At 43.7% G+C, this 14168-nt stretch overlaps 2 protein-coding genes and 1 long non-coding RNA gene across 3 annotated transcripts; 2 read left to right on the forward strand and 1 right to left on the reverse strand.

The window, feature by feature from the left end:
* LOC120698122 (O-methyltransferase ZRP4-like) lies at positions 1–9397 on the forward strand. The gene is made up of 3 exons (XM_039981610.1): positions 1–847; positions 6877–7116; positions 8973–9397. Exons 1-3 carry the CDS (start codon positions 110–112, stop codon positions 9270–9272), a joined length of 1278 nt encoding a protein of 425 aa, XP_039837544.1. The 5' UTR covers positions 1–109; the 3' UTR covers positions 9273–9397.
* LOC120698123 lies at positions 3306–3935 on the reverse strand. Its single transcript, XR_005684725.1, has 2 exons — positions 3496–3935; positions 3306–3409 (listed from the first exon to the last, which is right to left on the reverse strand). It is a non-coding gene; the product is annotated as an uncharacterized LOC120698123 (long non-coding RNA).
* Positions 5648–6737, forward strand: LOC120698121. Its single transcript, XM_039981609.1, has 2 exons — positions 5648–5892; positions 5994–6737. The coding sequence occupies exons 1-2, from the start codon at positions 5690–5692 to the stop codon at positions 6619–6621; spliced, it is 831 nt and encodes a 276-aa protein (XP_039837543.1). The 5' UTR covers positions 5648–5689; the 3' UTR covers positions 6622–6737.
* Positions 9398–14168: the final 4771 nt, after the last annotated feature.

Raw genomic sequence — 14168 nt, forward strand, 5'->3', positions numbered from 1 at the left:
TCAAAGCCCATCTCTTCCATAGACTATAAGCTTTCCATGGCTTTACTTGCCGACAAGCTAGACCTCTCCGATGACGGTAGGGTGCTCCAGCGATACTACTGTAGCATGAATGGGTTCAGCGCGAGGATCTTCTCTTCAAAAATATCAAGTAACTCATCATCATAAGCTATCTTCACATCTATATAAAGAGACGCATTCCATTTGGTGGGCAGATAAATCTAGCGAAGCACAAGTTCTGAACAAATACTGGCGCCGGCCGCGGCCGAGGTCCGGCACGGCATGCAGCAGCGCTGATGAGCAGCCGGTGCCGTCACTGCTGGACGCGCAGCTCGAGCTCTGGCACCACACCTTGGGCTACATCAAGGCCATGGCGCTCAAGGCCGCCCTGGACCTCTGCATCGCCGACGCCATCCACCACCACGGCGGCGCCGCCACGCTGGCCCAGATAGCCGCCAGGGTCGCGCTCCGGCCGTCGAGGACCCCTTGCCTGCGTCGCCTCATGCGCGTGCTCACCGTCACCGGCGTCTTCAGCACCGCCCGACAGCGTCCCGCGGGCGACGGCGGCGGGGACGATGAGCACTCCGACGACGCCTCCTACGGTCTCACGCCGGCATCTCGGCTCCTGGTCGGCTCGCCGAGCTTGAGCCCTTTCCTGGCGCTGATGCTCGACGGCGCCTTCGTGTCCCCGTTCCTCGGCCTCGGTGCGTGGCTCCAGCAGGGGGAGCACGAGCAGCTGCCGGTGCCGGAGCAGCCGTCGTCGTCCCTCTTCGAGATGGCGCACGGGAAGAAGCCGTGGGACCTGGCGAGCCGCGACCCGGCCTTCACCTCGCTCTTCAACGAAGGCATGAACAAAAGGAGAAGAGAGTAGCAGATGCCAGACTTAGGGCATGTTTGGCAGAGCTCCAACTCTGCCAAACCAGCTCTGGAGCTGCTGCTCCACCACAGAGCAGCTCTACCGCGGAGCTGGGCTCTTATTCTGGAGGTACAGAAATGTGTTAGGCAAAAGTAACAACTCCAGCTCCGGAAACAGAGGTTTTGATTGGATTTCCCTTCTTTGCCCTTGTTTTTTTTGTTTGCTGTCCTTTTCTCCCTTGCTGCGCCTATACTGGTGCATGGCGCAAGGTGGAATTTTTTTTTTGAATAACAAATTGACATGCCATACATTTGATTATATAACAACTTTGATCATCACAATCTTTTAACACACATCAATTGTTCAAATGCTAAGAAATATTTCACTAATCCATTACAATCTAGTTCCACCCAAGAGCGAGTGCTGTGGCAATTTCATCCCGAAAAGTATCCATACAGGTGGCACTGGCTTCCGCAGTAGATGTATCTGATGCGTCTGCTGGAACAGCAAATCGTTTGTACCTATTCGGTATGGTAGGCATAAAATTAGGATCACAATCAAACCGAGCGAAGTCTGCATCCTCACTGTTATGCTCACGAACGAAATTGTGGAGGACCATACAAGCAGCCACTACCATTTTTTGCTTCCACATGGGGTAGTTCCCCATCCTGTAAAGAATTTGCCACTTCATTTTCAATAAGCCAAAAGATCTCTCAATCACATTGCGAATTGATGAATGTTTGCGATTGAATTTTTCCTTCGGGGTTCTAGGTTCCGTACCTCTATGCCACTCAGGCATATGATACCTCTCACCCTTATATGGTGCTAGATAACCGGGGCGATTAGGATACCCCGCGTCAACCACGTAATATTTACCTACAAATGATAGAAAAAATTAATAACATAGTTTCATGGTTAATGGAAGTAAATTAATTATTGACATTATTTTTACCTTTTGGAGGATGCGGAAAGAATTTCTCGTCCACACTCAATGCATTGTATAGCACACTTGTGTCATGCATAGATCCCGGTTGTCCCGTTGACACATATGTGAATCGCATATCGAAATCACAAACTGCTAAAACATTTTGGGTGGGTATCCCTGTTTTCCCAATATACCTCACTTGCTCATCCGGTGGAAGTGAAACCCGCATATGTGTGCCATCAAGTGCTCCAATGCAATCTTTGAAATATGGATACGCCCGCTTATCATACCTTATCCTCCTATGGATTCTATGAAAATTTGGGTCTTTTGGCCTAATGAAATCCTTTGCCATGTCCATCAAACAGTAAAGAACATCTTCAAAATTTCTACTAATAGTTTCACCGGAGTGCTTGAATCGATTTTGACATTTTCTGTTGGACTCATTTCCCGCACAAATGAATAATAAAATGCCTAAACTCTCTATAGTTGACATGTGCAGCGATGCTTTCAACCCATACCTCTGAACCAATAGCCCATGGAGGTCGAAGAAAATTTCTGTACTCATGCGCAGTTGGCTATGGCATTCTCCAGGAGTGTTGAAAAGCTCCAACATAAACCCCATTCCACTTGTCGTAGATGTCCTTGTAGGGTTTTTAGTAAGAAACATGTCAACATATATTTGACCCAGCATAGCACCTCCTAAGATCATTTTCAAAAATTCCTCATTCCCGTCACTAGAATCATCACTAGACATCTGCAATAATTAATAAAAATGAGAGGATGTCTAGCAAAAAATTATACATGACATATAATTAATGCCACATGACACAGATAGATAATTTCTCCACATGACCACATGACACAACTAGAAAATTTCTCCACATGACACAGATAGATCATTTGTCCTCACGACATAAATAAATAAACGGTCCACATAAGTTGACACCAAGCTAATTTGTCCACATGACATAAGTAAATAGAAAACAACATCCATATGGCATAAATAAAATGACTACACAGATAAACCCCTGGCACAAGACTGAAGTCATCACTTCCCAAATATCATGTCATACTTCCTCTTAAGCCAATTGAACCTAGCCTCATTGGTTGGAATAGTCATGAACATTTCCCTCTGTTCTTTCTTCACAAACAGCTCACTTGCCACAAAATGCTCATCACTCCCAAGGTCAGCCCCACATGCAATGACATGTTCCATGACTTGTTCAATGGTGATCCCTGCTTGCCTAGAAGACACAAAAGACTGAGCACTCTCTGATATCTTGAAAATATGTTCTTGTATAACAAGTGCAATGGTAGACTTGGGTTTCTTGTTAGGTTTTTCAAGAATAATATGAGCCTTTCTCTTAGCATTGCCAGGTGTAGGAGAGACTTCCAAAACCTCATCACCATTGTCGGAGTCAATATTAGCACCCATATCATTTTCTTCATCATTGTCGTCCAAGCCAATATGAGGGGGGGGGGGGGGCATCTCCACTAGGGGGTATGATCGGGTTGGAAGACATAGGATTCCAATGATCTATCTCTTCATTTATGATGCTCCCAAACATTACATTCATCTCATCTTCATTTTGGAGAGGCCTATTCTTAAATTTCCCGACGCCAGGTATGTCCTAAATAATTAAACTACAGTAAGCAATTGTATTGTATTCAAATTACATAAATAAAGAAAAATATTAGATGCATGAGAAGTGCTCACATTTTTTGTTTTTTTCCACCACTCAGCATCCATGTTGATAGTTCCCTTGTCCCAATTCCAACCGGTTCCAGTTTGTTTCCTCATCAATTTTCTCCAAGCACCTAAATCAGCCTTCAACTTGTCCCATTTGTTCTTAATTTGAGATTTTTTCAACATAATACCGGTACACTAAAAAAACCTTTCATTCACCTCGGTATAGCCCACATTATTCAAATGAGTGTTTGGCCTATTTCCTTTTCTAACTTGTTCAGCGAACAACTTGCAAACAAGTGCGGTATGCTCATCATTCCAAGCCATTTGATCACCCTATCCATGATTCTCCATAACATTGTTGAAATTTGCTAAGACAACACATGTATGAAATTCTAGATAGAAGAAAAATATACCTCATCATCCCTTGATTTTTTGTTGCCACGTCTGCTACCACCGGATGCCGATGCCGCACCGAACGGAGTTCGCCATGTCTCCCGGGACGTGCTGGCTATCAGCCGTTCCCAGGACGTGCTGGCTGGCGTCCATGCCCAGGCCATAAAGGCCAGCTGCGCCGAGGCCTTGCCGCTGACCGGCATCCGCGCCTAGGTCTTGAGGCCCTGCCGCGCCGAGACCCTGCATACCTCCGGCCGCCCCCAAAGCCTTCATGGTCGGCCGCGCCGCCGCCTGTAGACGTCGGAGGACGGAGGCCAACCCTAGGGTTTCTTTTGTGTTGATTCGAGGTGGAAAACGGAGGAGGCGGAGGTGGAGGAATCGATCCCGCCATCACGACAGATCGCCGGCGACCCGGACGCCGTGGTGGCTTGCAGCGCCGACGACTAGTGCCGCGATCGGAAGAGGAGGAGAACAGGTGCCGTGTCGGGGAGAAGAAAAGGCGCCGTGGGAGCGACGGGGAAAAAGACGAAGGGGTATGTGTAACGGATAGCAAAGGTTGGTAATTTCCACCAACTCCACAAAACTAGAGTTTTCAGAGTACCCCTTGACATGCTCCATGAAATTGGTGGAGTTGGGAGCCAGATCCATGTTTTTTGAGGATCTGGAGTTCCTGGAGCTGAGGTGTTTGGCTAAAAAAGTTTGGAGTGGAGCTGTTTTTTAGGATCTGGAGCTGCTTGGAGCCGTACCAAACACGCTCTTAGACTTACAACCACAATTGATTCCATTCGGTAATAAGAATTTCCTTTTTATGTTTTTGCAAATAAATAATATATCTACACTTGTACTATCTGACAATCTGTTTTGTTGATATTGTTAGGTGGTTAACATTTCAAGCATGTCCATTTAGAGGCCATGATGAGTCTCCAGATTCCATAAATCAAGGCAATTATTTGGAAATGGTCAAACTTTTGGCCTCTTATAACAAGGAGGTGAATGATGTTGTGTTACAAAATGCTCCAAAAAAATGCAAAGTACACATCACCTGATGTCCAGAAGGAAATTCTAAACATATATGCTCAATAAGTGTAGATTTCAATCAGAGAAGAAATTGGCAATAGCAAGTTTTGCATAATGGTCGATGAATCTCGAGATGAATAAAAAAAGAGCAAATGGCAATCGTTGTTCGGTTTGTCAACAAAGAAGGTATCATAAAGGAGCGTTTCCTTGACCTCATTCACGTTAAGGACACTGCCGCATTGACTCTTAAGGACTCAATTTGTGCTGTCCTATCAGATAATAACTTGAGTGTGAGAGATATTAGAGGTCAAGGCTACGATGGGGCAAGTAATATGTGAGGAGAGTGGAATGGGTTGAAGGCTTTAATTCTCAGTGAGTGTCCTTATGCATATTACATCCATTGCATGGCTCATCAGCTCCAATTGGCTTTAGTTGTAGCATCAAGGGAGGCACATGAGGTGCACAACTTTTTTCAGCATGCCATTTCCATCATTAATGTTGTTAGTGCTTCTTCTAAGCGTAATGATGAGTTATTAGCAAAGCAAGCTGAACAAATTGCACATGAAATTGAATTGGGAGAGCTTGATACAGGAAGGGGTGCTAATCAGATGGGCTCTTTACAGAGGCCAGGGGACACTAGATGGAGTTCTCATTACAAGTCGATTCAGAGTTTGAAAAAGATGTTTGGTACCACAATTTCAGTGTTGCGCAACATTGCAAATGATCGTTCCATTAAAAGGTTTTCTCGAGGTGATGCTGCGGTGCCCTTCACATTATTCTCACATTTGATTTTGTCTTTGTTCTACTGTTGATGGAGAAAATAATGAAAATCACAGAGGTGTTATGCCAAACACTACAAAAGAAATCTATAGATATCTTAAATGCAATGGATTTAGTTTCTAACACAAAGGTGTTACTTCGTGACCTACGCAATGATGGTTGGGAACCTCTTCTGAATGAGGTCATGGACTTTTGTGGGAAGCATGAGGTTGAAATCCCAGATCTAAATCGCAGGTATGTTCCTTCACCTAAACTCGTAACCGTTACTAGTAATATTTTTGTTGTTATTTTTATAGGGATCTCAAACTTATTTCTGTTTAAAATGTAATTTGCAGATATGCTGATGTGACAAAATCTCGGAACAAGCATGACAACACTACAACTCTTCACCATTATAAAATAGATGTGTTTAATGTGGCAATTGATCAACAACTAATTGAATTGGAGGACAGATTTAGCTCTCAAGCTACAGAACTTCTATCACTTTGTGCCTCTTTGGATCCAAGACTGGACATCTTTGATAGGTCAAAGATATCTACCCTAGTAGAAAAATATTATCCGGCTGATTTTTCTAATCAAGAAAGAGCCCAATTAGAATGCCAACTGCTGCATTTTCAACTTGATGTGTGCAACCATCCAGAGCTAAGTAGTCTCCCATCACTTGCTGATCTGACAAATGGGCTTGTTAAATTGGGCAAAAATTCTCATTATCCAATGGTTGATAGGTTGTTAAGATTAGTCATGACTCTTCCGGTGTCAACTGCAACCACAGAGAGAGCATTCTCAGCTATGAAACTTGCCAAGACTCGTCCACGCAACAAAATGAGAGATGATTTTCTACGTAGTTACATGATAATTTATATTGAAAAGGAATTGGCAGCAAAGATTACTTCTGAAGATATCATCAATTCTTATGATCTAGTTGGTTCTCGTAGAGGTAAATTCAAGTTAATAGAGATGTAAATTCAAGGACGCTAACTTCTACCTTATCCTACTGCCCTGCATTGGATGATTGGAGCTAATTATTAATAGTAAGTAAATTTATTCTTATATATTACATACATGTTTGATTTTTGTTATTTTTCCTCTAGTTAAGTTGGTACAAATGTGTTTGTGTGTGTGCGTCTTACATACCTTTTTTTCTAATTAAGAACACATGTCGATTGTCGGTATTAGTAAATTGGCCCCCCCCATGTTTCAATGCTGGCTTCGCCCCTAGTCGCCGACAGCAGCTTCATCATGGACATCGTCGTCAAGGAGTGCGGCGACGTCTTCCGAGGGCTGAGCTCGCTGGTCGACGTCGCCGCCCAGGCCATCTACAATGCGTTCCCTGGCATCAAGTGCAGCGTGCTGGATCTCCCGCACATCGTGGCCAATGCTCCTGCCGGCACCGATGTCAAGTACATCGCCGGTGACATGTTCGACAGCATTCCGGCCGGAAACGCTATCTTCCTCAAGGTATGTTACCATTTTAATTTTGTCAAATCTATCACGGTAACAGTATATGATATGCAAGCAAATGACTTTTCCTCTAGTTTTCCTGAGGCAAAATAGGTAGGCTGCGCTCAATTTGGTCCATGAACTATGAAACACATCCAATTTGACCCTTAAACTATTCTAATCTGCTCAACTTCGTCTTTGAATCCTACATAGCATAGGCTACTCCAGTCTCGTGGCGTGAAATATCCCTTTTACCCCCACATCCATAGAGCAGATTTAACATAGGCAATTTCTAGCCAGCGTTGAGCAAGATCGCTACCTCTCTTGCCAAGTTGCTGCCCCCTCGCCACCCTGTCCCTGCCAGCGCGCCGCCCCTAACCACCCCACCCTACCAACGAGCACCGCCCCTCCTTACCAGGTTGGGTCGCCGCCCCTCGCGCACCCCCTCTCTGCCAGCCATGCCGCTCACCATCCGCATCCAGGGCGCTCTCCTTCTCCAGCATCACGGATGTGCGAAAACACAATTATGACTATGTTGACCTCGCTAGCAAGGAGGGGGTGACGAGGGGCGGCGACCCGAGCGGGTAGGGAGGGGGTGGAGAGGGGGCGATGAGCGGCGCACTGGCAAGGAGGGTGCGAGGGTCGGCGACCTACGCTACCTAGGAGGGGTGACAATCTGACAGGGGATCGGAGGGAGCGGTCTGTCTGTATTAAACCTAATCTATAGATCAAGGATAAAATAGGTATTTCACACACCAAGTTGACTGGACGTGACCGGAGGAGTGAGCCTACGTGGCGTGCCACGTCTGATTTAGTGATGAAATTGGACCGATCAGGATAGTTCAGTGTCTAAATTGAACATTTTTTAATCAGGAGGGAGCATCCCCCACCTGATTCATTTTCACTAGTCTATCAACCCGTGCTCCTGCACGAGATAGTTAGAGATATCTAGTAATTATCTATTTCACACTCTCTTTAACCAATTAAATATATTCTAATCCAATACTGCAAAGATACATATTTATCATTATATAATTGTAATAAATGTGATAGGTTGTTTGAGCTATGTGAACAACATGAAAATTGGTATTCTTATCTTTTCTCGTGTACATGAGTATATGGTGACAAACACCTTATGGTTAGTATATATATTTATATAAATAATAACATAAATAATATATTATTAATGATAGAAATAGTAATTTAAAATTTTATATTGATGCGCTTTAAGATTTTATTATAATAACATAATTTTGTTTCATATTTGGCGTTGATTTTAACTTTTATTATGTTATTATTGGATAATATATATGAGAATTTAGGGGGTTATTTGATATTATTTTATAATGGCATAAGTGGGTAATTTATATAAAGATTAGGGGGTTAGTTTAGATTATTTTTTATAATGGCAGAGGTGGGTAATTTAGATACATATTTAGGGGGTTACTTTAGTATATTTTCATAATGGCAAAGGTGGGTAATTTATTAAAAAAGAATAACAAATCGAATGACTATTATGATTAGAGTTGCCGAATTGATGGCCAGATGTTTCTGATTTTTATGAGAATTTGTAGGATTTCTCGATTTTTTCAGACTGTCCACCTAGAATCTTAGGTGGCTTTACCTGGAGGCTTCAAAAGGAGCCTCCAATTAGTAATAGTAAGATTATACTCCCCTAACAGTCCGCATGATAATCAAAGGTTTACATCATTTTTTTAAATTGGACGCTTTCATAGTTCAGGGATCAAATTAAGTCGAGCTCCATAGTTCCCAACGATTTTGACTATTTGGCCTTTTCATGACACAAACCATTTCATTGTTGTTCACTGTATTGGCACCGAATTTATTTCTCCACTATGCTTATTTGGTTTCAGTGGGTTTTGCACGATTGGGGTGACGCCGAGTGCGTCAAAATATTAAAGAACTGCAGGAAGGCTATACCATTTAGAGAAGAGGGAGGGAAGGTGATAATACTGGATATGGTAGTTGGAGCAGGATCATCTGACCTAAAGCAAAAAGAGACGCAGGTCCTGTTCGATCTCTTCATCATGTTTGTCAATGGCATCCAGCGAAACGAGCAAGGTTGGAACAAGATCATCTACAATGCTGGATTCAGTGATTATAGAATCATACCAGTCCTAGGTGTTCGATCAATTGTCGAGGTCTACCCATAAACAAATTTGTTGACGTCCGTTACCAATAAATAGACTGGCAGTTAACCTGCTGGGGATTCTCTTAAAAGTTTTTAAAAAACTGTTGGTGAAGTGCCTACGAGATAACCAGTTTCTGAGCATAAGAACTGAACCGTTGCCCATCTTTCAGTGTACTGAGCTTCGGGAAGTCTTTCATCATGAAAAGTCAAAAGCTTAACAATCAGCAAACTTCTCGCTCAGCTTCTGAAAAAACTAAAAGGTTAGGAAAGATTAATTTATATGGGAAGCTGTAAAGCCTAGTTTTCTGAACTTTTTTAGTTTTTTGAGCTCAAAAAGTTAAAAATATCATCTAAAAGCTATTATTACCTTTTCAGAAGAAAAAGCCAGCAACATCTTTTTAGAAAAGCTTCAAAAGCTGCAACTTAAATAAACAGGTTTGATATGGCTATCTTCCATTAGAAATTGCACGCCCAAGCCCAAAACCAGCCGACTTTGGGTCCTTGAGTGGCTCCTTTTTTTTTAAGAGGTTTGGGTAGCTACTTACTCTTGACAGGACCTTCCAACAAATCTCTCTGTAAAATGAAAAGGCCGGAGCCCAACTCCTACATGGACTACACACGTTACAACGTGCAAGTGGGCAAACAAGGGCAAAGGGGGGCTTTGTAATCAGCGCGCGGCCGCCAGGAAGCCTGCTGGCGCACCGACAGACCACGAGTTTCCTTTTTAGGAAAATTTTCTAATCCGTATCTTTATAATTTTGGAAATTTATAACTTATGCACAAAAATTTTGAATATAACTTTTTTTCCCAACAACTGCTTGGAGAATAATTTTCAGAAAACTTTCCTGATACACAAAACTTTTATGTATAACTAACTTTTCACCATATATAACTTACATGTATAACTTTTTTAGGAAACTTATCAAATGATATTATTTAGCATAACTCCCACGATAATATTATCAGGAAATCTTCTCGCACAATTTTTACACATAAGTTCACTACCCAACTTCCAATGAAACTTTTTAGCATAATTTCAATATTTATTAAACAAAAACTTCTCAAGAGTCAACATAATAGAAAGTAAAAAATACCGAAAAAGATCTGAGGTGTGGCAGACTGATGAAGGGCTGACGCCGCACGTCGGCAGCCGGCTATCACGGCAAATGGCGAACACCCCCGCTTGGGACCTGCTCCGGCGATCGCCGACGATGATCCCCCGGAGAGGACCCGCCATGGGGGCGATTGGCATCACGGCAAGGGCAACTAGCCCTCCGCCTGGGGGTCCGCCTCTCATGGGAGGTCGGCCCCGCTTCCTCGAGCTCTTCGGGATTCCCATCTCAATTAGAGGGGGAGATTGATGATCCTCAAACAGGTGGGGAGGATGACGATGCCCGGAGGGGGATTCACATCGAGATGGCGCCGGGAGGAAGCCAGGGCCCGTGAGGCGTTGGAGATCAAGCGGCTTGTATTCTCGCACCCCGTCTCACCTGCTACTTCTGCCGAATCTACGAGTTCAGAGAAGCGTATTGATCGTGAACTGGAGGAATCATGTCATCTGCTAAATGAAGCAATTGCAAGAATTCCTCAAGCCCCGACGGGAGGATTTGGAGAGATTCAGCAGGAACAGCTTGTTGGGCATGAAATTCAGAATAGAGCCTCTCGGTTTGGGCGCTATAAGGATCGATGGACCAAGAGGGGGGGTGAATTGGGCCTTTTTCAAATTTCTAAAACAAATTAAAGCAACCTTAACTTATGCAATGCTAGTAAGACTCAATTCACCAACCGGCTAACTAAGCAAACTACACAAGCTATAAAGAAAACAACAAGAAACGAAACTAAGTAAGGTAGAGCTAAGTTGTGATCTCTAAGGTCAAGCACATTAATAATTGCATGAAAGTAAGTGCTTGAAAGTAAAGAGTGGGCAAGAGACAACCAGATTTTTTTCTCGTGGTGTCGATGTGTTGGCACACACCCCTAATCCACATTGTGACACTCACTAAGAGTCTTGTCACCTCTCATGTCACCGATACGAGGGCGCTCACTAAGAGTCTCCGTTCACCATCCCGGCGTGGTGGAGCTCAAGCCACGTACAAACTTCTTCGGGCTCCCACAATCCTTGGCAAGCTCCGGAAGAAACACCTTCAATCACCAAGATCACCTAGGTGCTGCCAATCACCAAGAGTAACAAGCTAGGGCCTTCACTTGAGCAAGAACCGATCACCAAGAACGGATGCACACAAGCTTCTCTCTACTCAAATCCTTAGTCTTGCTTCTTGAATGATTGAATGAACAAATGTGTGGAATATGAAGCTCAAGGTGGTTCTCAACTATAGTATGAGTGTATGAATGTTGCCTGGTGTCAAGAGAGTGCAAAATGACCATTGGAGGGGTATATATAGGCAGCTCACACGAATAGAGCCGTTGGAGGAAAGTTGCCAGAAAAGTACGCAACGCCGGTTAATCCGACAGTCCTCCAATTTTCATCGTCGGTTTAACCGATGAATGTAAACTGCCCTTTTGGAAAACTAGCCGTTACAACTTGGGCAGATTAACCGACGTATCATCGGTTTAACCTGTAGCAGCACCGTCCAAATTAGACCGGCTTAAATGCACTAACCATCATCTTAATACTTAATCCAGTTACTGTGCACTTAAAACGGTGTAACCTGACAGGCTGTCGGGTAAAATCCCGATTAAACTACTATACTCCAGGATCACAATTGCACTTAGACCCGTACGAAGACGAGCACAGGTGTTACCCGCATACAGAAATCTTCAAATTAATTTACAACACAGGTTTTACATAAAAGGTTTAAATACAAACAACAGAGTTCAAACGCACAGCGGAAGTTTAAAACTGAGTTCGAAATACAATACGATAGCTACGACGACGATAAAAGGTGAGCTCCACATCCTGCCCACCGATGTGATGCCAACCTGCCCAATCTTCACGGGGAAGACGGGGCCCACTCGACGGTCCAACCTGGAGGAAGTGGCTGTCCAATCCAGGACGCACAGATCTCCTCGAAGTCCGCAGGGACACAACCTGCTCAGAAGGGTTACAACAACAACCCTGAGTATACTAATACTCAGCAAGGCTTACCCGACCTTGGGTATACTTAGCCCATTACCTAGACATGCAAGGCTTTTTGGCTCTGGAGTTCTTTTGCTGAAAGGCTGCTAAAAGTGAATCCTTACTTTCAGTATTTTAGCTCTGTTTAGTATACCAAGTATTACTAAGTTCGCCTATTCATCTAAAACACACATGGTGGAACAGATTATCTTTTAGAACAACAGATACACATTCCATCGCTACCTTTCAAGATTTATTTCACTTCTTACTACGATGTGACAAAGAGATCAAGGCTCTCATAACCGCGAGTCACGGCGAATCGATCCGATTTAACCTTGCAAGGTGGACCTAACTCACACGACACATGTAAGCCCCGTCGGGCCTCGCGCGTCAACTGTTTCCACATTACCACGACATCTGAACTACGCCTGCTAAAACCCAGGTGATGGGCCCCTCGCAGTGAACTCCCGGAGAACCCAGAGGCGGCATCCTATCCAACACCCGCCAACTCCCACGCCCAGCGTAGCATGGCGGAATTCAAATCACCGCTGTAAGGTGGTACACAGCTTACCGGTTTCGACTACCTCCTACTTCCGGTATGTGGTTAGTACTGTTCAATCCTCGATCAGCACTGCCAACAACGGAACGGTCCTCAATCGACACAGGCGGAGCTAACTTTCCATCCATTCCATACCAAAACCAACTCATTTCCGCCCGGTCTCTATTTCTCTTTACTCAACAATTCATTTCAAGCCAAAGCTAAGGGATCAAGATCCTAAACTCGCGAGTGACAGCAATCACTCGACTTCTACCGAAATCCTATTTAGCAAAGCATTTCTATCGACACCTGCATACTAGTATAGGCCCACGGTACCTAGGGAACATGCATACTATGGTTCCATTCAACTCCTAGAACATAAATGCACAATACTTAAATAAACAATGAATACTTTAAATTATGGTTATGCTCCGGGGCTTGCCTTGCAGGTCAGCGGGGTTAACTAGGTCTCCGGGGGCGTGCTCAACGGCGTCCTCCTGCTGCTCTCCTGCTCGTGGCTCCTGGACCGGCTCAGCAACTAGCTCGTGGACAGCGTCGGTCGTGGCGTCTACACGAATAAAATATGTCATGCAACAGATAGGACACAGAGCAATGCATGAGCACATAATGCGATGAAATGATTAACTCAAACTAGCCTGAAGTGTTTCCTTTCAAAAACAACTACTGACTTTGCTTAGAGCAGCAAGGATTAAAACCGGAGTTTGCTTTGCTGAGGTACACATACATGAAAATAACAACTAACAACACTTATATAAAGAAAAGAGTAAGGCTAGGGCACAATCTAAGCAAAACCCTCAACTGCGCATAAGCTCTAGTAACAAAAATTTGCGAGCTTAACTTGAAAGCAGGAAGCATGCCAAGGAATTTTTCCGACAACGAACGACGATCGAAAGCATTTGTCTTAACCCTAGAAAAGCAATTAAACAACAATTAGATCCACACACTTGCATATAGAACAAACACCTGAAACTTTTTCAGTGAACAACATATACCAAGAGTAAGCTACTGTAAATTTTTCATAATTTTTAGAGCAACAGACAAAGCAGTAATAAATAAACTAGCTCAAGCACAAAACAAATATTAACAGGGGTAACAGTGACAAGGTGCATGCTCAAGCATTTTTCCTCTGAAGATCAAGATTTTAGAAACCTAACAAAATTGGTTTGGCATTTTTCGCATTTTTCTGTGATTTTCTACACAATTTTGAACTTTCAGCCAAAATAAAGATTAACAAACGATAACATAAAAGGGTAGAGGGGGGGGGCTGACAGCCGGGCCCCACT

Source organism: Panicum virgatum, chromosome 3K, assembly GCF_016808335.1.
Source record: "Panicum virgatum strain AP13 chromosome 3K, P.virgatum_v5, whole genome shotgun sequence".
Taxonomy (NCBI): Eukaryota; Viridiplantae; Streptophyta; class Magnoliopsida; order Poales; family Poaceae; genus Panicum; species Panicum virgatum.